Source organism: Mobula birostris, chromosome 5, assembly GCF_030028105.1.
Source record: "Mobula birostris isolate sMobBir1 chromosome 5, sMobBir1.hap1, whole genome shotgun sequence".
Classification (NCBI taxonomy): domain Eukaryota; kingdom Metazoa; phylum Chordata; class Chondrichthyes; order Myliobatiformes; family Myliobatidae; genus Mobula; species Mobula birostris.
Genome location: NC_092374.1, coordinates 3,639,608 through 3,664,006, shown reverse-complemented (window position 1 = coordinate 3,664,006; position 24,399 = coordinate 3,639,608). Strand labels below are relative to the sequence as shown.

The 24,399-nt window shown below is 44.1% G+C and overlaps 1 protein-coding gene across 2 annotated transcripts in view; it reads right to left on the bottom strand.

Annotated features, from left to right (window-relative positions):
• The window catches only part of cplane1 (ciliogenesis and planar polarity effector 1), a 311,037-nt gene that overhangs the window by 40,813 nt on the left and 245,825 nt on the right, over positions 1-24,399 (bottom strand). For both annotated transcript variants that reach the window (XM_072257500.1, XM_072257501.1), the window contains exons 40-42: positions 10,313-10,431; positions 8,597-8,786; positions 7,678-7,916 (exon numbers count right to left, since the gene is read on the bottom strand). In XM_072257500.1, coding sequence (XP_072113601.1) covers positions 7,678-7,916; positions 8,597-8,786; positions 10,313-10,431 — 548 coding nt within the window. The remainder of the gene's footprint in view (positions 1-7,677; positions 7,917-8,596; positions 8,787-10,312; positions 10,432-24,399) is intronic.

Here is a 24,399-nt window from a genome sequence, read left to right as displayed (position 1 = left end):
CCTCCTGCCTGATAGTAACAGTGAGAAAAGGGAATGCCCTGGGTGCTGGGGGTCCTTAATAATGGACGCTGCCTTTCTGAGACACTGCTCCTTGAAGGTGTCCTGGGTACTTTGTAGACTAGTACCCAAGATGGAGCCAACTAAATTTACAACCCTCTGCAGCTTCTTTTGGTCCTGTGCAGTAGCCCCTCCATACCAGACAGTGATGCAGCCTGTCAGAATGCTCTCCACAGTACAACTATAGAAGTGTTTCAGTGTATTTGTTGACATACTGAATCTCTTCAAACTCCTAATGAAGAATAGCCACTGTCTTGCCTTCTTTATAACTGCATCGATGTGTTGGGACCAGGTTAGATCCTCAGAGATCTTGACACCCAGAAACTTGAAACTGCTCACTCTCTCCACTTCTGATCCCTCTGTGAGGATTGGTATGTGTTCCTTCGTCTTACCCTTCCTGAAGTCCACAATCAGCTCTTTCATCATACTGACATTGAGTGTCAGGTTGTTGCTGTGACACCACTCCACTAGATGGTATATCTCACTCCTGTACGCCCTCTTGTCACCACCTGAGATTCTGATAATGGCTGTATCATCAGCAAATTTATAGATGGTACTTGAGCTGTGCCTAGCCACACAGTCACGTGTATATAGAGAGTAGAGCAGTGGGCTAAGCACCAGTGTTGATTGTCAGCGAGCAAGATGTTATCACCAATCCACACAGATTGTGGTCTTCCAGTTAGGAAGTTGAGGATCCAGTTGCAGAGGGAGGTACAGAGGCCCAGGTTCTGCAACTTCTCAATCAGGATTGTGGGAATGATGGTATTAAATGCTAAGCTATAGTCAATGAACAGCATCCTGACATAGGTGTTTGTGTTGTCCAGGTGGTCTAAAGCCATGTGACCTATTGTGGTGATAGGAAAATTGCAATGGGTCCAGGTCCTTGCTGAGGCAGGAGTTCAGTCTAATCACGACCAACCTCTCAAAGCATTTCATCACTGTCAATATGATCAATTTGGCCTGTTCCTTTCTCATGCCTTTGTAATTCCCTTTATTCTGCTGTAATACTGATACATCTATCTTTAGCTATTCCTTCTCAAATAAGGGAACATGAGGGAGAACTTCTTCACTCAGAGGGTAGTGAGAGTGTGGAATGATCTTCCAGTGGAAGTGGTGGATTTCAGTTTGATTTCAACTTTTAAGAGAAATTTGGTACATGGTTGGGACAGGTATAGAGGGCCATGGTCTGGTGCAGGCCAATGGGACTTGGCAAAGTAACAGTTTGGCATGGACTAGATGGGCTGAAGGGCCATTAATGTGCTGTAGTGTTCTATATCCCTTTGATTCTGTACACTACTCTCTGTCCATACCCAAGCATCCGAAAAACACACCTGCGCCCTGGCCTCATCTTCCCTTCCTCTGTAGCCTGTTAGAGCCCCACCATTCCCTCTCCAGCCCATCTCTCTCAAACAAATGCAGAAAGGCCTGGATGTACTCATCAGACCAGGACGGAGAAAAAAAAGGTTTGTGTCTGTGACACAGTAAAGAGAGGCTTGACTGAAACACACAAGATTCTGAAGCTTTTTGTGGTGTGACTATAGAGGACAAAGGGTGAACACAGCCTCTTCTTATTACTACCACTGGGGAGGAGGCACAGGAGCCTGCAGACACACAGTCAATGATCTAGGAACTGCTTCTTCTTCTTTCCCCTCAGATTTCTGACAGTCACTGTTCCTTTAATGAAATTTATGGTTACTTTTATGCCTTGCACTGTACTGCTGCCATAAAACAGCCCATTTCACGTCGTGTAAGAGAATAATGATAAAGCAGATCCTGATTCTTTCTGAAGGTGTTTTTTTGCAAGGAATAATCTAAAACCAGTCATCATGATTTCAGAGTGAGTTAATCTTTGTCTTCCAGCAGGCGTTAAGTTCTGTTCTTGGAACTCCAGCAAGAATGATGTCAACGGAGCAGAGCAGATGTAGAGACACTGACAAGCGGAGGCGGAGCGTGGAGCTGAGATTACAATCAGATCAGCCACACTGCTGAGAAGTAACATCAACCACTCACCTCAGAACCCTGCCTCTTCAGAATGCCCTGCCTTTGGATGAGGCTCCTTAAGCAAGTTTGTTGAAAAGCTTTACCGTCCCTTGTTTCCATTTTATTATCAAAAATCTTAAACACCATCTGGGCCACACCGTCTTTTCACATCAGAAGTCCCACACCACCAGCTTCAGGAACCACTACTTCCCTTCAACCATTCAGTTTTAGAACCAAACAGCACAACCCTCATCACCAGGTCAGCATAGTCACCATGACCACCTTGACCATTTTACACTACAATGGCCTTTGTTTTTGTTCCAATTGTCTTCTTTCCCGTATAAAACATAGAACAAGCACCATGAACAAAGCGGATAAGCTTAGAGCGTGGATCTGTACTTGGAGCCATGATGTTGTGGCCATTACAGAGACTTGGATGGCTCAGGGGTAGGAATGGTAACTTCGAGGGCCAGGCTTTAGATATTTCAGAAAGGACGGAGAGGGGCAAATGAGGTGGGGGTGTGGCACTGCTGAGCAGAGGCAGTGTCATGGCTGCAGAAAAGGAGGAAGACATGGAGGGATTGTTTACTGAGTCTCTGAGGTGGAAGTTAGAAACAGGAAGTGGTTAATATGACATGGAGCTGAGAAAAATAGAGGGTTATGGGTAAGCCTAGTAAATCCAGGGTAGGGACATGTCCGGCACAGCTTTGTGGGCCGAAGGGCCTGTATTGTGCTGTAGGTTTTCCATGTTTCTATGGATCTAATAACCCGAGAAACCATAGAAAAGCTACAGCACAGAAACAGGCCTTTTGGCTCTTCTTGGCTGTGCCAAACTATTTTCTGCCTAGTCCCACTGACCTGCACACGGACCATATCCCTCCATACACCTCCCATCCATGTATCTGTCCAATTTATTCTTAAATGTTAAAAAAGAACCCGCATTTACCACCTCATCTGGCAGCTCATTCCATACTCCCACCACTCTCTGTGTGAAGAAGCCACCCCTAATGTTCCCTTTAAACTTTTCCCCCCTCACCCTTAACCCATGTCGTCTGGTTTTTTTCTCCCCTTGCCTCAGTGGAAAAAGCCTGCTTGCATTCACTCTATCTATACCCAGCATAATTTTATATACCTCTATCAAATCTCCCCTCATTCTTCTACGCTCCAGGGAATAAAGTCCTAACCTATTCAACCTTTCTTTGTAACTGAGTTTCTCAAGACCCGGCAACATCCTTTTAAACCTTTTCTGCACTCTTTCAACCTTATTTATATCCTTCCTGTAATTTGGTGACCAAAACTGAACACAATACTCCAGATTCGGCCTCACCGATGCCTTATACAACCTCACCATAACATTCCAGCTCTTATACTCAATACTTTGATTAATAAAGGCCAATGTACCAAAAGCTCTCTTTACGACCCTATCTACCTGTGACGCCACTTTTAGGGAATTTTGTATCTGTATCCCCAGATCCCTCTGTTCCACTGCACTCCTCAGTGCCTTACCATTAACCCTGTATGTTCTACGTTGATTTGTCCTTCCAACGTGCAATACCTCACACTTGTCTGTATTAAACTCCATCTACTGGGTGTTTTTTATAGACCACTCAATAGTAACAGGGATGTTAAGGAGCAGATAGGGAGACAGATTGTGGAAAGGTGTAATAATAGCAGGGTTGTTGTGGTGGGAGATTTTAATTTCCCAAATATTGATTGGCATCTCCCTAGCGCAAGGGGTTTAGATGGGGTGGAGTTTGTTAGGTGTGTTCAGGAAGGTTTCCTGACACAATATGTAGATAAGCCTTCAAGAGGAGAGGCTGTACTTGATCTGATATTGGGAAATGAACCTGGTCAGGTGTCAGGTCTCTCAGTGGGAGAGCATTTTGGAGATAGTGATCACAATTCTTTCTCCTTTACCATAATATTGAAGAGAGATAGGAACAGACAAGTTAGGAAAGTGTTCAACTGGAGTAAGGGGAAATATGAAGCTATTGGGCAAGAACTTGGAAGTATAAATTGGGAACAGATGTTCTCAGGGAAACGTACGACAGAAATGTGGCAAATGTTCAGGGGATATTTGCGAGGTGTTTTGCACAGATATGTTCCAATGACAGGGAAAGGATGCAAACAACAGGAATACTGCAGATGCTGGAAATTCAAGCAACACACATCAAAGTTGCTGGTGAACGCAGCAGGCCAGGCAGCATCTCTAGGAAGAGGCACAGTCGACGTTTCAGGCCGAGACCCTTCGTCAGGACAGGGAAAGGATGGTAGGGTACAGGAACCGTGGTGTACAAAGGCAGTTGAAAATCTAGTAGAAACGAAGAGTTTACGAAAGGCTCAAAAAACTAGCTAATGATAGAGATCTAGAAGATTGTAAGGCTAGCAGGAAGGAGCTTAAGAATGAAATAAGCCATGAAAATGCCTTGGGGAATAGGATTAAGGAAAACCCCAAGGCATTCTACAAGTATGTGAAGAGCAAGAGGATAAGAGGTGAGAGAATAGGACCAGTCAAGTGTGACAGTGGAAAAGTGTGTATGGAACCGGAGGAGATAGCAGAGGTACTTAATGAATACTTTGCTTCAGTATTTACTACGGAAAAGGACCTTGGCGATTGGAGGGATGACTTACAGCGGACTGAAAAGCTTAAGCATATAGACATTAAGAAAGGGGATGTGCTGGAGCTTTTGGAAAGCATCAAGTTGGATAAGTCTCCAGGACCAGATGAGATGTACCCCAGGCTACTGTGGGAAGAGAGGGAGGAGATTGCTGAGCCTCTGGCAAACAGCTTTGCATCATCAATGGGGATGGGAGAGGTTTCGGAGGATTGGAGGGTTGTGGATGTTGTTCCCTTATTCAAGAAAGGGAATAGAGATAGCACAGGAAATTATAGACCAGTGAGTCTTCAGTGGTTGGTAAGTTGATGGAGAAGATCCTGAGAGGCAGGATTTATCAACATTTGGAGAGGCATAATATGATTAGGAATAGTCAGCATGGCTTTGTCAAAGGCAGGTCATGCCTTACGAGCCTGATTGAATTTTTTGAGGATACGACTAAACACGTTGATGAAGGTTGAGTTGTAGATGTAGTGTATATAGATTTTAGCAAGTCATTTGATAAGGTACCCCATGCAAGGCTTATTGAGAAAGTAAGGAGGCATGGGATCCAAGGGGACATTGCTTTGTGGATCTAGAATTGGCTTGCTCATAGAAGGCAAAGAGTGGTTATAGATGGGTCATATTCTGCATGGAGGTTGGTCACCAGTGGAGTGCCTCAGAGATCTGTTCTGCGACCTCTTATCTTCGTGATTTTTATAAACGATTTGGATGAGGAAGTGGAGGGTTAGTAAATTTACTGATGACTCGGAGGTTGTGGATCGTGTGGTTACAGCTGGACATTGATTGGATGCAAAACTGGGCTGAGAAGTGGGAGGCGGAGTTCAACCTAGATAAGTGTGAGGTGGTTCATTTTGGTAGGTCAAATATGACGGCAGAATATAGTATTAGTGGTAAGACTTTTGGCAGTGTGGAAGATCAGAGGGACCTTGGGGTCCGAGTCCATAGGACACTCAAAGCAGCTGCGCGGGTTGACTCTGTGGTTAAGAAGGCATACGGTGCATTGGCCTTCATCAATTGCGGGATTGAGTTTAAGAGCCGAGAGGTAATGTTGCAGCTATATAGGACCCTGGTCAGACCCCACTTGGAGTACTGTGCTCAGTTCTGGTCACTGCACTACAGGAAGGATGTGGAAACTATAGAAAGGGTGCAGAGGAGATTTACAAGGATGTTGCCTGGATTGGAGAGAATGCTTTATGAGAATAGGTTGAGTGAACTCAGCCTTTTCTCCTTGGAGCAGTGGAGGATGAGAGGTGACCTGATAGAGGTGTATAAGATGATGAGAGGCACTGATCATGTGGATAGTCAGAGGCTTTTTCCCAGGGCTGAAATGGCCAACACAAGAGGACACAGGTTTAAGGTGCTGGTGAGTAGGTACAGAGGAGATGTCAGGGGTAAGTTTTTTACTCAGAGAGTGGTGAGTGCATGTAATGGGCTGCCGGCGACAGTGGTAGAGGCAGATACGGTAGGTTCTTTTAAGATACTCCTAGATAGGTACACGGACCTTAGTAAATAGAGGGCTATGGGTAACCCTAGGTAATTCCTAAGGTAAGTACATGTTTGGCACAGCATTGTGGGCTGAAGAGCCTGTATTGTGTCCTTTGGCTCACAATGCTGTGCTGACCTTTTAGCCTACTCCAAGATCAATTTAACCCTTCCCTCCCCATAGTCCTCCATTTTCCTTTCAACCATGTGTCTATCTAAAATTCTCTTAAATGTCCTGAAATGGGACGTCCATCTAGAACAGACATGAAACAGAATTTCTTTAGCCAGAGTGGTGAATCTGTGGAATCCACAAATGACAGTGGAGGCCAAGTCAATGGGTATATTTAAAACAGAGGCTCATAGGTTCTGAATTAGTCAAGGTGTCAAAGGTTACAGGGAGAAGGCAGGAGAATGGTTTTGAGAGGGATAATAAATCAGACGTGATGGAATGGCAGAGCAGACTTGATGGGGTGAATAGCCTAATTCTGCTCCTTTACCTTATAGTCTTATGGTCTACCTCTACACCACCCCTAGCAGGATGTTCCATGTACCACCACTGTGTGTGAAAAAAACTACCTCTGCCCTATACTCAAATCTGCCGTATAATTTATGTTAAATTCATGTTACTTTGTGAATGCTGCTTTTCTGATGATCTGTAAGTTTTTCATTGCACCTGTTCATACATGTACTTGTCTAGTGATACTTGTAGGCTGCGTCTAGCACATCCTTGGGTGTGTTGGTTATTAACATAAACCATTGGATATAGAGGCAGAATTCAATCACTTGGTCCATCGAATCTGCTCCACCATTCCATCATGGCTGATTAATTATCTCTCTCAAACCCATTCTTCCACCTTCTCCCCCATAACCTTGGACACCCTGACAAATCAAGAACCTATTAACTTCTGCTTTAATTACACTCAACGACTTGGCCTCCACAACCATCTGTGACAATGAATTCTACAGATTCACCACCCTTTGGCTAAAGAAATTCATCCTTACTGCTTTTGTAAAACAATGTTCTATTATTCTGAGGCTGTGTCCTCTTGTCCTAGACTCACCCACTAAAGGAAACATCCGTTCCACATCCAGTCTATTTGGGCCTTTCAATAATCAATGGGTTTCAATGAGATCCCCCCTCATTCTTCTAAACTCAAGTGAATACAGACCCAGAGCCATCAAATACTCTTCAAACATTAACCCTTTCATCGCTGGAGTTTTTTTGTGAACCTCCTCTAGCCCCTCTCTAATTCTTGCACATCTTTTCTTAGATAAGGGGCCCAAAATTGCTCACAATACTCCAAGTGCGGTCTGACCACCGCTTTATAAAGCCTCAGTATTACAACATTGCTAAACAATTTATTTTATTATTTGCTTCGATGTACATGTGATAAATAAATCTGAATAAACTGGAGCTCGACTTTGATTCCTGGGTGTAAACACACAGCTCTGAGAGGTCAGTTCCTATTCCCACATCTCCAGCCCCCAACTCCCGACCTCTGCAGGGTTAGTGAACATATACAATATCTCAGCTCCTTACCATTTTGGTGTTGGCAAAATCCTGCTCCATGCTTATGGCAATGTCCTGCAGGGCACTGAGCTGCAGTTCCATCTCACTCAGCTGGGCTGCGACCTGGTGGGTACCACGGGTAGAGGCTTGGCGGGGTGTCCACGCTGGGGAGCTCCTCTTCTGCAAGAGTTTCTGTGTTAGCTCATCCACAGCCAGCTGCTGCTCGCAGTCCTCAGGGCTGGACTGCACTGAGCCAGCGTGTGGGCTCTCTGAAAGCAAGAAGACACACTGAGCATGAAGCAGACCGCAAGCCCTGTGTGCTGGTCTTACTGAGCTCCCTGCTCAGCTCAACCATCTACAGTCGCTCCACTCACTGCCCGCAGAAGTCTTCACCTTCCAACAATACACATATCCTCCTCCACAAGGTATTCTGCAGAGCTGCTGGAGGAACCCAGCAGGCCAACGTAAATAAACAAGCAGTTGACATTTTGGTCCGAGACTCTTCATTGGGACTGGAAAGGAATATGGCAGAGGCCAGAACAAGTTTGGAGGGAGGGGAAGGAGTACAAAGCTGGCAGATGACAGGTGAGACCAGGAATAATGAGGTAGCACATCATTGACACAAGATACTGAAAATCCAGAGCATTACATACAAAACACTGGAGGAACTCAGCAATTCAGGCAGCGTCAATGGAGGGGAATAAATGGTCAATGTTTTGGGCTGAGACACTTCATCAAGACTGGAAAGGCTGTCTTCGGTGTTCAGCTGAGAGCCCATATTGATACGATGACAGGGAAAATCTAAGGGATGGGGCCACACGGCAGGTTTCCTGACCCTGTCCTGGTCTCCACTGCCCCCCCACCCCCACTCACTGCTGCTACCATACTTTCCACCAAATGGGGAGCATTCCCCTTGGCAACGGGCCACTACACTCGTCCGTACACTCACCCTGCAGCGGGCAAGTGCCCGGTGGAGCAGCGTTTGTCACTGAGGCAGCCATCATATGTAGAGCAGGAATGGACAAGGCCTCATCCTGTGCTGAGGGCGGTGGTTCGGTCTCGGCAGCGCTGGCTGGCAGATCAGGCAGCTCACTGGCATCAATGTCAACAATTGTCAGGAAGCTGTGACCGGGCAACGTCTGGGAACACAGACACATCAGGGGAGAGAGAAGTACCCATAGCACATCTGAACCCCAACCCCATTTATATCACCCATCTCCAAATCGCAACCCCATTTATATCACCCATCTCCAAATCTCAACCCCCTTTCTATCACCCATCTCCAAATCCCAACCCCCTTTCTATCACCCATCTCCAAATCCCAACTCTGTTTGTATCACCAATCTCCAAATCCCAACCCCCTTTGTATCACCCATCTCCAAATCCCAACACCATTTATATCACCCATCTCCAAATCCCAACCCCCTTTCTATCACCCATCTCCAAATCCCAACTCTGTTTGTATCACCAATCTCCAAATCCCAACCCCCTTTGTATCACCCATCTCCAAATCCCAACACCATTTATATCACCCATCTCCAAATCCCACCCCCCTTTCTATCACCCATCTCCAAATCCCAACCCTTTTTCTATCACCAATCTCCAAATCCCAACCCTATTTGTATCACCCATCTCCAAATCCCAACCCCCTTTGTATCACCCATCTCCAAATCCCAACCCCCTTTCTATCACCCATCTCCAAATCCCAACCCTGTTTGTATCACCAATCTCCAAATCCCAACCCCCTTTGTATCACCCATCTCCAAATCCCAACACCATTTATATCACCCATCTCCAAATCCCAACCCCCTTTCTATCACCCATCTCCAAATCCCAACCCTGTTTGTATCACCCATCTCCAAATCCCAACCCCCTTTCTATCACCTATCTCCAAATCTGAACTCCCTCTGTATCACCTATCTCCAAATCCCAACCCCCTTCGTATCACCTATCTTCAAATTCCAAACCTGTTTGTATCACACATCTCCAAACCCCAACACCCAGAAACACAGATATATCAGGGGAGAGAAGAGTACCCTTATCACATCGGAACCCCAACACTATTTACATCACCCATCTCTAAACCATAACCCTGTTTGTATCACCCATCTCCAAACCCCAATGCCTGGGAACACAGACACATCCAGGGAGACAGGAATACCCTAATCACATCTGAACTCCAACCCCATTTGCATCACCAATCTCCAAACCCCAACACCTGGGAACAGACACATCCAAGGAGTACCCTTATCACATCAAAACCCCAACACCACCTGCATCGCTCATCTCCACACCCCAACACAAACGTCCACGGCTGATACCTGCTCTCCTGCCTTCTCCCATAACCTTTGATACCCTTACTAATCAAGAACCAATCAACCTCGGCTTTAAATACACCCAACGACTTTGTCTCCAAAGGTGCCATACCCAAACCCCGCCTTTGTCAATCATCTCCACATGGGAATACTGAGACATTCAGGGCAGGAGTACCCTGTCACATTCCACCTGTGTCAGCTATCTAAACAGCCTACCCCATTCATCCAGCTTCTCCCTACGTCCCAACCACAGCTATCTACCCCACCCTCACAACATTCTATCCCACCCCCTCCCAGTCCACACCCAGCTCTCCACAACCATCCTGGCTGCCATGTGGGCTGACAGTTACCTGCTCAGACGTGGGTAGGAATTGGGATTCCTGGCATTCTTCACCTGGAAACCGGAGGTTCACAATGATGTCTGGAGGCAGGACCTGAAACTGAGGCTCGGCAGTCCGAGGCTGTGGAACTGTGGGCAAGAACAGAGAATGGGTGCACTTTATTATTCGACGATGCCAGACAAACATTAGTGGCATGTTGCTCAAGAACATGTCTGACATAATGACTCCACCAATAGAAGTCAGCTTCAATATACTACCCATCAATAGGAACCATGCCTGCAGCCCAAGCTGCCAATGAGAACGTATCTACCACAATCAAAGATGCATGGAGGCCCATGTTAGACAAAGGGCAATTTCTAAGATATTAGTGCAAGTTTCAAGATTCAAGATTGTTTTGTTGGCCAAAGGGACTACAGTCTACAAATCAGTAGATTGAAAAGAGCACAAATTACACTTGTGCGTTACAGGTTTAATTCGATATGTTGAGAATAATATAAATTCGAGTACTCAACAACCTCAGGTAGCTGAAACTACACCAGAATCTAACTGTAGTGAGACCCAGCATAACACAAAGGGGTAGGATTAGACCATAAGACCATAAAATATTGGAGTAGAAGGAGGCTATTCGGCCCATCAAGTCTGCTCCGCCATTCAATCATGGGCTGCTCCATTTCTTCCAGTCATCAACACTCCCCTGTCTTCTCCCCATACCCTTTGATGCCCTGGCTAAACAAGAACCTATCTATCTCTGCCTTAAATGTACCCAAAGACTTGGCCTCCACAGCCGCTCGTGGCAGCAAATTCCACAGAGTTACCACCCTCTGCCTAAAGTAATTTCTCTGCATCTCTGTTCTAAATGGACGTCCTTCAATCATGAAGTTGTGCCGTCTTGTCCTAGATTCTCCTACCAAGGGAAATAACTTTGCCCTATCTATTCTGTTCAGGCCTTTTAACATTCAGAATGTTTCTATGAGATCCCCCGTCATTCTTCTGAACTCCAGGGAATACAGCCCAAGAGCTGCCAGGCATTCCTCATACAGTAACCCTTTCATTCCTGGAATCATTCTCGTGAATATTCTCTGAACCCTCTCCAATGTCAGTACATCCTTTCTAAAATAAGCAGCCCAAAACGGCACACAATACTCCAAGTGTAGTCCCACGAGTGTCTTATAGAGCCTCAACATCACACCCCTGCTCTTATATTCTATACCTCTAGAAATGAATGCCAACATTGCATTCGCCTTCTTCACCACCAACTCAACCTGGAGGTATCTTTAAGGTATCCTGCACAAGGACCTCCAAGTCCCTCTGCAGCTCTGCATTTTGAATTCTCTCCCCATCTAAATAATAGTCAGCCCGTTTATTTCTTCCACCAAAGTGCATGACCATACACTTTCTAACATTGTATTTCATTTGCCACTTCTTTTCCCATTCACTAAGTCTCTCTGCAAGCTCTCTGTTTCCTCAACACTACCCGCTTCTCCACCTATCTTTGTATCATCGACAAATTTAGCTACAAATCCATTAATCCTATAGTCCAAATCATTGACGTACATCGTAAAAAGCAGTGGTCCCAACAATGATCCCTGTGGAACTCTACTGGTAACCGGCAGCCAGCCAGAATAGGATCCCTTTATTCCCACTCTCTGTTTTCTGCCAACCAGCCAATGCTCCAACCATGCTAGTAACTTCCCTGTAATTCCCTGGCCTCTTATTTTGCTAAGCAGCCTCATGTGTGGCACCTTGTCAAAAGCCTTTTGAAAATCCAAGTACACCACATCCACTGCATCTCTCTTGTCTACTCGGCTTGTAATTTCCTCAAAGAACTGCAGTAGGTTTCTCAGGCAGGATTTTCCTTTCAGGAAAACATGCTGGCTTTGGCCTATCTTGTCATGTGCCTCCAGGTACTCCATAATCTCATCCCTGACTATCGATTCCAACAACCACCAACCACTGACGTCAGGCTAATAGGTCTATCATTTCCTTTCTGCTGCCTCCCACACTTCTTAAATAGCGGAGTAACATTTGCAATTTTCCAGTCATCCAGTACAGTGCCAGAATCTATCGATTCTTGAAAGATCTTTGTTAATGCCTCTGCAATCTCTCCAGCTACTGTCTTCAGAACCCGAGGGTGCATTCCATCAGTTCCAGGAGATTTATCCACCCTCAGACCATTAGGCTTCCTGAGCACCTTCTCAGTCATAGTTTTCTCTGCACAAACTTCACTTCCCTGACACTCTTGAATGTCCGGTATACTGCAGATGTCTTCATGCAAAATACATATTCAGTTCCTCTGCCATCTCTGCGTCTCTCATTACAATGGTCCTCCAGATATAGGACCATTTTCTACTGATCCTATGTCTACCCTCAACTCTCTTTTACCCTTTATATACTTAAAAATGCTTTTAGTATCTTCTTTGATATTAGTCACCAGCTTCCTTTCATAATTCATCTTTTCCTTCCTAATGACCTTTTTAGTGTCCTTCTGCAAGTTGTTAAATGCTTCCCAATCCTCTATCTTGCCACTAGCTTTGGCTTCCTTGTATGCCCTCTCTTTTGCTTTTACTTTGGCTCTGACTTCACTTGGCAGCCACGGTAGTGTCCTTTTCCATTCGAAAATTTCTTCTAATTTGGAATATACCTGTCTTGCACTTCCGTCATTTTTCACAGAAACTCCAGCCATTGCTTCTCTGGTGTCTTTCCTGCTGGTGTCCCTTTCCAGCCAACTTTGGCCATTTCCCCCTCTCATGCCATTGTAATTTCCTTTATTCCACTGAAATACCGACACATTGGATTTTACATTCTCCCTCTCAAATTTCAAAGTGAATTTGATCATATTGTGATCATTGTTCCCTAAGGGTTCCTTAACCTTAAGCTCTCTTATCTCCTCCGGATTATTGCACAACACCATCCAGCACAGCCGATCCCCTACGGGGTTCAACTACAAGCTGTTCTAAAAAGCCATCCCTTAGACATTCTACAAATTCTCTCCTGAGGTCCAGTACTGACTTGGTTTTCCCAATTCACTTTCGTGTTAAAATCCCCAACGATTATCAAGATACATATTGCCTTTCTGACACGCCTTTTCTATCTCCTGCTGTAATTTGTAATCCACATCCGGGCTGCTGTTTGGAGGCCTGTATACAACTGCTATTAGGGTCCTTTTACCCTTGCCATTTCTTAACTCAACCCATAGAGACTCTACACCTTCCAATCCTATGTCATCCCTTTCTAATGATTTAATATTATTTCTTATATACAGGGCCACACCACCCTTCTCTGCCTATGCATTATCTTTCCGATACACCATATATTCTTGGACATTCAGCTCCCAATGGCAGACATCCTTTAGCCAAGTTTCAGAGATGGCCACAACATCATACTTGCCAATCTGTAGCTGAATTTCAAGGTCGTCCATTTTATTTCACATGCTGTGTGCATTCAAATATAACACTTTCAGTCCAGTTGTTTGTTGTTTTCTGTTTTAACTGCACCACGCCTCTATTGCCCTGTAACTCATCCCACTGGCTGTGATGATGCCTCATCTCCTGCCTGTCCTTTCTATCATCTCTGTTACATGTTATCTTTGATTTATTTGTTTTCCCCTTCCTCAGCTCTATCACTCTGGTTCCCACCCCCCCCTGCCAAATTAGCTTAAACCCTCCCTAACAGCTCTATTAAACCTGCCTGCAAGGATATTGGACTGCTTTGGGTTCATATGTAAACCATCCTTTTTTGTACAGGTCATACCTCCCCCAGAAAAGGCTCCAATAATCCAGGAATTTTGAAGCCCTGCCCCCTACACCAGTCTCTCAGCCACGCATTAATATGCCTGATCATGCTATTCTTGCGTTCGTTAGCACGTGGCACAGGCAGCAATCCTGAGATTAGTACCTTGGATGTCCTGCTTTTCAGCTTCCTGCCTAACTCCCTGAATTCTCTCTTCAGGACCTCTTCCCTTTTTCTACCGATATCATTGGTACCAATGTGTTCACCGTCTCCCTTCAGAATACTCTGCACATCTGAGACATCCCGTACCCTGGCACCCGGGAGACAACATAACATGCGGGTATCTCTATCAGGCTGACAGAACCTCCTGTCACTATGGAATCCCCTATGACTACCACATTCCTCATTTTCTTCATTCCCTTCTGCACCATGGAACCAGGCTCAATGCCAGAGACCCGATCCCCGTGGTCGTCCTCTGTCAGGTCACCCCCGTCACAGCATCCAAAACGAGATGACGATTACTGAGGGGGATGGCCACAGGGGAGTTCTCTACTATCTGAGCTCTTCCCTTCCCTTCCCTAACAGTCACCCATTTATCTAACTCCTGCAGCCTCGGGGTAACCAACCCCCTGTAGCTCCTATCTATCTCCTGCTCACTTTCCCTGATAAGCTGTAGGTCATCAAGTTGCTGTCTCAGTGTTAGGAGATGCAGGGAATTGGACACTTTGGTACCAGGGTACCAGCACAGGCAGATAATGTTGAATCTAACTGAAATGGTGCCTGAATGGTGCTCACCTACAACAAAACAATTATTTACTCACCTTATGAGAGACAACTCAGCAGGAGCGAGTTTAAGCCAGTCAAAGAGAGAAGGAAGAGAGGATTTCTGGAATGAGTGGGAGCAGGTTATGCATCGGGGTAGCAACAGTCAACACCCTAAATATAGCAGAACTAGAAAACCAGATACAGTGCCCTCCAGCAGAAAATAAGGGATATTACTGGAGAAAGTTATCAAGATCAGGTACTGATCAGATTGGTTGAGATGCATCCCAGGTAACTCCGAATGTGGTTAAGTTTCTCAAGTCCCTTCAAGACACAACAAATCTGATTATTGACTGCATAAAACTCATGTCTAAGGAAATGCAGAAAACTGAGACCTCTACTACATATGCTAGTTGGTTGCTTACCATGATCGGTACTAATTTGTTGAAACTTGATGCACATCAAGAAACATATTGGGTCTCAGATGAGCATCTAAAAGAATGGGTTGGAGAAAGAGTGCCATTGTATCATGTTAGAAGCCTTACGATAACCAACAGAGTACTCGGTATCTGTGATGATGGTAAAGGAAGGCTTTATGTTGGTGCAGTATTCCATATTTCCCAATGTGGAAATAATTCAACCTACCCTTTGAAAAGGGTTCAGAACATTGATAAATATCATAAGAATACATGGATATCCTTAACTAACTATCAACACATGAATGGTTGAATGGTACTGGGAAAGAGATAGATTTATCAAGATGCCATCAAGGGGGAGAAAACTGGTCTTGTCCAGAAGGAATGACAAACCAGAAGCTAACAAGTTGTGGTTTCAGTACTTACGAAAATTACTCATTGCCTATTTTGTTTATGAATAATCAGTCTGTTTTACAATATGCATTAGTGGGCCAGACATATTATAGAGCAACAGTGGCCACAGGTTACACCATGGAAACAATGCCCTTTGGAAAGTCACAATGTCACCATAGGGAATGTGACTTTAGATCTGGCCACTGGCGGACGAACTTTGCCTCAGCCAACAGGAGACACAGTACTGAAGGAGAACTTCAAGACCCAACACACAGATACAGATCAATATCTGTGGGATTATGTTCTTACTGAGTTGCCACCACTTCCTCACATGACTGCAGGCAGGACACATTTTGTGGCAGAGGAAAGGGAGATAATTCATTAATGGACTAAACCCACTAAAGTTATTAAAACATATGCTGGTAAGGAAACTGAAATACTGAGTGACCAGGTTTTTGGAGTAAGTTTAGGAATTGGGGGACAAATATTCAAATACATCCATGGGTAAGAATAGTATCACATGCCGCTGTAATACTAATTTTATGTACCCTGATAATTGTATTGCTCAATGTATATCAACTGAGAAGATGGAAGGCTGAAATAATTACCATTGCCAGCATAAAGTCGGTGAAGTTAGTTAGTAAATGTTAATATTATTTATAGAATGTAAGTGTTGCACACCTGCTGGGGTTCCATGGCTGTCCTATGGGCAGTCAACTGAATGAGAGGAGGATAATGATAAAGATAAATATCTTTGGATCAAGAGGAGGGAGATGTTGGCCAGAAGAAACTACAGTCTGATCAAGGATTGGATTTGATGAATCAAGGACAGGGGAAGTAGACAAACCAGTTGTCTTTGTTTCCTCCCATTTTGTGGACTCTGAACACTTTCTTGATCTGGGATAGTCTAATCAGAGCAATTGAATGTGGACACAAGGAGCTTCAGGTAATGATCTGAGTTGGATGATCAGCCATGATCATACTGAATGGCAGTGCAGGCTCGAAGGGCCGAATGGCCTACTCCTGCACCTATTTTCTATGTTTCTAAACCTGAGACTATTCTCAGACAAGTACCTAGTGTAATGCCCTGGTTCACATCTTTACTGTTATGTTGTAGGTATTTCTCTTAGCAGTTCTGTAAGTGCTGCTGTTCTGCTTTCAGGCTGTTTGGGTTATTGTTGAAGATAAGGGATGATGTGGAATGTGGTGCCGTCCAATTAGCAGGAGGTTTTCTGGGTGAGGGACAATAAGGTTGTGCTGGAGTTTTTTTTTGTTCGAGAGTGGATAGTGATGAAGAGAGAAGATGTTGGAAACAACCTGTCGTAGGTTACAATCCTGTGGGAGACCCGTTTGTTCCAGATGGATTGCGAGCAACATTTGGAAGGTGGTGTGTGTTTTCACGTTGACCGAGGGCCCAGTGCATGAGTGACAGAGAAGTTCAAGATGAACTCCGACTTGTGCACATTTGACTGAATGGGCCCTTTTCTTTTTGTTATTCTTTACTAACCCTTCAGTTAAGATTCATAAATATAATTCCTTTAATCGTATGCAGCGTAGTGTTTTTTGGCATTAATTTGTAACAGAGTAGCAAATGACACAGCGTCCACACAAACTGGAGGTTTGGGGTGGGATCAAGAGCGTCTCAATCTCACTAGTTTGGCAGGGCTAGAGGTTGTCTTCCCTAGGAGTTGGAGCTGGAACTGGATGAACTCCGATCATTCGGGAGGCTGAAGGGTTGATATATAGAGGGGTAGCTACTCACAAGGTGCAGGGCACAGGAAACTGGGTGACAATCAAGAAGGGGAAAGGGGTTGAGGAGCCAGTGCAGAGTACCCCATGGCCATCCCCCTCAACAACAAGATACTCTTCGGGGGTGGTGGGGTTTGGCGACGTAACAGAGGAAAGTCACTGTGGGTGGGTCTCTGGCATTGTCTTGCTTTGTGACTCAGAAGGGAAGAGGGGAGAAGAGGCATGCCGTGGTGATGGGGGTTCGTTAGTCAGGGGAATTGGACAGGAGGTTCTGTGGGAGAAAACGAGATTCCCGGATAGTATGTTGCCTCCAGGGTGCCAGAGTCCGGGATACGTGGGTTTGAGACCTCAGCATTTTTAAGTGGGATGGTGAACAGCCAGAAACCGTGGTCCACAGAGGTACTAATTACATGGGTAGGACGAGTGACGAGGTTCTGCACAGGGAGTTCAGAGGGTTAGGTGCTAAGCTAAAGGGCAGGACCTCCAAGGTTGTGATCTCAGGATTGCTACCCATACCACGTGCTAGTGAGGACAGAACTGGGAAGATTATCCAGTTTAATATGTGGATAATGAGTTGGTGTAGGAGGGGCAGCATAAGCTTTTTGGATCATTGGGCTCTTTTCCAGGGAAGGTGGGACGTATACAATAGATACAGTTTGCAGCTGAACTGGAGGGGGACTAATATCCTAGTGAGAAGGTTTGTTAGTGCTGGATGGTGGGGTTTAAACTAGAGTTGCAGGGGATGGGAACCAGAGTGCCAGAACAGTTAGTGGAGAGGTTGCGGGGGTAGATGTTGGTAAGACCTCAGACAAAGTTAGGAATCAAAAGGTTGAGCATGGTGCAAATAGTGTCCTGAGCTGCCTATATTTCAATGCAAGAAGTGTCGTAAGAAAGTGGATGATAGTGCTGAAGATGAGGTAGCTGGTTTACAGAGGCAATGTGCAGTGAGGAGAGGCTGCTGATAGGACAGAATAGCAGTCAACAGGATGAGCTGCATTGTAAAAGGTGGACAAATTCAAAAAGGCTGAATACTGGACTGAAGGTGTAATATTTGAATGTACACAGTACACAGAATAAGATAGATGAACTTGTAGCACAGTTACAGATTGACATGTATGATGTTGTAGGCATCACCGAATCATGGCTAAAAGAAGATTATAGCTGGAGCTTAATATCTAAAGATACACATTGTATTGAAAGGACAGGCAGGAAGGCAGAGGGTGCAGCATTGCTGTGCTGGTAAAAAATGAAATCAAATCATTAGAAAGAGGTGGCATAGGGTCAGAAGGTGTTGAATCATTGATGATAAAGCTAAGGAACTGCAAGGGTAAAAAGACCCTGATTGAAGTTGTATACAGACCTCCAAATAGTAAGGATGTGGTCTACAAATTACACTGGGAGAAAGAAAGTGCCTGCCAAAAGGGCAATGTTACATTAGATATAGGGATTTCAATATGTAGGTAGATTGGCACAGAATTTCAAGAGGAGAAATTTCTGAACTGCCTACTAGATGGTTTTTTTAGAGCAGCTTGTGGTTGAGTCCACTAGGGGAACAGCTATTGTGGATTGGTGTTGTGCAATGAACCAGAATTGATTAAAGAGCTTAAGGTAAAAGAACACTCAGGGGAAAGTGATCATAATATGATTGATTCACCCTGAAATTTGTGAAGAAAAAGCTAAAGTCAGATATATCTGTATCACAATGGAATAAAGGGAATTACAGAGGCATGAGAGAAGAGTTGGCCAGAATTAATTGGAAAAGAATACCAGCAGAGATGATGGCATCAGCATGGCTGGAATTTCTGAAAGCAATTTGGAAGACACAGAGTATATACATCCCAAAGAGAAAGAAGTATTCTAAAGGCAAAATGACATAACCGTAGATAAAGAGCAGTCAAAGCCAACAGAAAAGCCAAAGAGAGGACATATAATAGAGCAAAAATTAGTGGGAAATTAGAAGATTAAGAAGCTTTTAAAACTCAACAGAAGGCAATGAACAAAGTCACTCAGAAGGTAAAGCTAGCCAATAATACTTAAGAGGATACCAAAAGATTCCTCGGATGCATAAAATGTAAAGGACAGGCAAGAGTGAATGTCGGATCGCTGGAAAAACGATGCTGGAGAGGTAGTAATGGGGAACAAGGAAATGGCAGATGAACTGACTATGTGTTTTGCATCAGTCTTCACTGTGGAGGACATTAGCAGTATGGTGGAAGTTTCAGGTGTCAGGGGACATGAAGTGTGTGAAGTTACCATTACTAGAGAGAAGGTTCTTGGGAAACTGAAAGGTCTGAACATAGGGAAGACCTGGATCAGATGCTGTACACCCCAGAATTCTGGAAGAGGTGAAGAGATAGTGGAGGCATTGTGTACTTGGGTTCTCTGAAGGCCTTTGACAAGGCACCACATTTGAAGCTGCTTAATAAGAGCCCATGGTATTACAGGAAAGATTCTACCATGGATAAAGCAGAGGCTGATTGGTAGGAGGCAAAGAGTGGGAATAAAGGGTGCCTTTTCTGGTTGGCTGCTCACGACTAATGGTGTTCCACAGGGGCCTGTGTTGGGACCGATACTTTTTACGTTATGTATCAATATTTAGAAGATGTAATTGATGGCTTTGTTGCATAGTTTGCAGATGATATGAAGCTAGCTGGAGGGGCAGATAGATTTGAGGAAGTAGAGAAGCCGCAGGACTTGGGCAGATTGAGAGAATGGGCAAAGAAGTGGCAGATGGAATACAGTGTATGGTCATGCACTTTGGTAGAAGAAATGAAAGGGTTGACTATTTTTTAACTGGAGAGAAAATACAAAAAACTGACACGCAAAGGGACTTGGGGGTCCTTGTGCAAGATTTCCTAAAGGTTAATTTGCAGGTTGAGTCAGTGGTGAGAAAGGTAAATGCAATGTTAGCATTCATTTCAAGAGGACTAGACTATAAAAGCAAGGATGTAATGTTGAGACTTTATAAAGCACCGGTAAGGCCTCACTTGGAGTATTGTGAGCAGGTCTGGGTCCCTTATCTTAGAAAGAATGTGCTGAAACTGGAGAGAGTTCAAAGGAGGTTCACAAAAGTGACTCCAGGATTGAATGGCTTGTTGTATGAAGAGCGCTTGATGCAGGGTTTCTCAACCGGGGTTCCACGAGAGGTCGCTGGGGGATTTCATGAGAGATCATGATTTTAAAAAATAAACAATGTCTTTTGAACATCACGTGATGCGCAGTTCTAGAACTTGCAGCGATGGGCAGTGACTAAGTGGCTCTGTTAACAAGCTTGTTAGACTCTCAGCCCAGTAGGACTGTGTTTATTTGGTTATCCTTTCTCAGTTTTTGATGCGAGATAGGGGAAGCCATTCATAATTGGTGAGTGCTATATTGCACGAGGGGAGGATGGTAGGCCGATGAGGAATGCGAAGTGTGTTTTACAAGCATTGAATGGACTCACCCAACTTGCGCTGTGACATCAGCCTCTCCCTCCTGAGTTAACTCCCCCAAATTCCCCTTACGTACCACTGACTGACTTATGGGAGTGAACACACTACCAGAGTAGCAGAAAATTGAGCCAAAGCTTGACAGTCCTCCTCTCACCACTAGCCTACTCTCAACAATGGCCACCCCGATTGTCCCTTCACTTTTATTTAATTCACTGTGCTCTGTTCCCGCCGCTGTTTGGGCCTCCAGGATATCCGAATGCCCATGAAGCTCCCCTTTTAAATAAGTGTCACCGATCCGCGAGAAACCTCGTCGCTATGCTCTGCTCCAGCTGCCGACTGGGCCTCTGGAATGTCCAAACACCTGCAAAGCTCTCTTTTCTCTCCTTTTAAACATGTGTCGCTGACCTGCAAGAAACCGTGTTGCTGTGGCCTGCTCTCGCCACTGACTGGGGCTCCGGAATCATGGTGAAATTCAAGCAAACTTTTTTTATTGCAAAGAGCTGCCCGAAACAAGCAAAGACCAAGGTATATTTAATGTTTTGTCTTCATATCTGGAAGCAACAGGTCTGTCTTGGAGAAACTGTGTAGGCATCTGTACTGATGATGCCCCATCAATGGCTGGCATAAGAGAAGTTTCTTAGTAAGTTTCTCTTGTGAAAAAAGAAAATCATGACATTGTCACAACACATTGCTTTCTTCACAGAAAGGTGCTGATGCCAAAAACTCTTAGAGATGAAACGAAGAAAAGTTCTGGCAGGTGCTACAAAAATAGTTAACTTTATTAAATGAAGACCAGTTCATTCGAGAATGTTTAAAAAACTCTGTGAAACCTGGACAAAGAGCACACCAACCTACTGCTGCATACAGAAATCCATTGAATTAGCAGAGGGAGAGTTCTCAGCGGGGTGCTTCAGTTGAAAGGTGAACTGCTTTAGCTTTGAAGATGAAGAATGACTGCATATGAACCAGCTGAACAAGTCTCAACAGGGCCTGGAGAAAATGCTTCAACTTCAAGTGACAAGACTTTTTGGATTTAAAAGGAAACTGAATCTTTGGAAAAATATGTTACAAAAGGAAATCTTGAAAAATTTCAACTGCTACTTGGGCTTGAAAGAAAGAAAGGATATCAGAAAGTTTTGAGTCTTATTGAAAACCACCCGGAAGAACTGCAGAACAAAATTGAATAGTATTTTTCCTCCTTTTCAACACAAGTCTATGACTGGGTGAGGGACCTTTCTTTGAATCTTCTACTCAGCCTGAGAACTTGACTTTAGAGAAGAACATTGTGAGCTGCAGTTTGATCGTGCACTCAAGATGAGATTTACTGACCTGCACCTGAACAAGTTCTGAATTTCTGTTAAAGAAGAATTTCCTGCCATTCATCAGAAAGCAACAAAAATTTTGCTGCAGTTTTCAACTTCTTACATGTGTGAGCAAGCTTTTTTTTGTTTTGTGTAGCAAAAAACAAGCACAGGATTCACCTGTTAGGCCTATATTTGGTCTTGATCATGTCACTTAGTAAGAAAATGTTTTTTCAACGTCTTGCATAAAATTGTGTTTTAGGCTATATTTTTATTAATATTGCTTTGGCTTATGGTTTTTAATTACTTTAATATTCAACATTGTCAATAAATTTTCATGTTGTAAATAGCATTAATTAAAATCAATCTACAACCTTCATTTAAATTAAGCCTACTGAGTCTACCTTTAGGAAAAGTAAATCCCATTTTGGATTTAACCAGTTATTTAACAGAAATTTATTATAAGACCGTAAGACATCAGAGCAGAATTAGGCCATTCAGCCCATCGAGTCTGTTCCACGATTTCATCATGGCCAGTCCCAGATCCCATTCAACCCCATACACCTCCTCTCACCATATCCCTTGATACCCTAACTAATCAGGAATCTATCAACTTCCACTTTAAATATACCCATGGACTTGGCCTCCACCACAGTCTGTGGCAGAGCACTATTGTTCCTTTTACCAAAATGCATTATGACACATTTCCAAACACTGTGTTCCATCTGCCACTTTTTGCCCATTCTTCCAATTTGTCTAAGTTCGGCTGGAATTGCATCGGTTTCTCCACACTGCCTACCCCTCTACCTATCTTCATATCATCTGCAAACTTTGTCACAAGGCCATTGTCTAAATCATTGATAAACAATGTGAAAAGTAGCAGACCCAATACTGACCCCTGAGGAACACCCCTAGTCACTGGCAGCCAACCAGACAAGGCCCCTTTTATTCCCATTCATTGCCTCCTGCCTGTCAGCCATTCCTCTATCCATGCCAGCATCTTTTCTATGATATCATAGGATTTTATCATGTTAAGCAGCCTCACGTGAGGCACTTTATCAAATACCTTCCGAAAATATAAGTAAATGTCATCCACTGCCTCTCTTTTGTCCACCCTGCATGTTACTTCCTCGAAGAATTCTAACAGATTAATCAAGCAAGATTTCCCTTCACAGAAACCATACTGACTGACTTATTTAATCCTCAGTCTCCAAGTACCTCGAAACTTCATCGTTAATAATGAGCTCCAACATTTTCCCAAAATTATAGGCTAACTAGCCTATAATTTCCTCTCTTGTGTCTTCCTCCTTTCTTAAAGTGTGGAATGACATTTGCAATTTTCCAGTCCTCTGGGACTATGCCAGAATCAAGTGATTCTTAAAAAAATCACAACCAATGCATCTCTTCAGCAACCTCTTTCAGGACTCTGGGATGTAGTCCATCTGGTCTAAGTGACTTATCCATCTTTAAGACCTTTCAGTTTTCCTTGCACTTTTTCCTTTGTAATAGCAATGGCACTCACTCCTGCTCCCTGACACTCACAGACCTCTGTCAAATAGCAAACGTCTTCCATAGTATAGACTGAAGCAAATACTTAATTAAGTTCATCTGTCATTTTTTCGCCCCCCATTACTACCTCACCATCACCATTTTCCAATGCTCCAATATCAACTCTCACCTTTTTATAATTGAAGAACTTTTAGTATCCTGCTTTATATAATTGGCTAGCTTGCCCTCATATTTCATCTTTTCCCATCTTATGGCTTTTTCAGTTGCCTTTTGTTGGATTTTTAAAACTTCCCAATCATTCAACTTCCCACTAATTTTTGCTACCTTATATGCCCTGTCCTTGACTCTTATTCAATCCTTCAGTCACAGTTGCCTATTCCTGCCATTTGAGAACTTCTTCTGTGGGACATATTGATCCTGCACCTTGTGAGCTATTCCCAGAAACTTCAACCACCTCTGTTCTCCTGTCACCCCGGCCAGTATTTTTTAAAAATTTATTTATGGGATGCGGGCATCGCCAGCTAAGTTGGCATTCATTGCCTATCCCTAGTTGCCCTTGAGAAGGTGGTGATGAGTTGCCTTCTCGAACTGCTGCAGTCCCTGAGGTGTCGGTACACCCACAGTGCTGTTAGGTAGAGAATTCCATGATACTGACCCAGCAACAGTGAAGGAACAGAGATATGCTTCTAAGTTGGGATGATGAGTGACTTGGAGGGGAATTTACAAGTGGTGGTGTTCCCAAGTATCTGCTGTCCTTGTCCTTCTAGATGGTAGTGGTCGTGGATCTGGAAGGTGCGGCTTTAGGA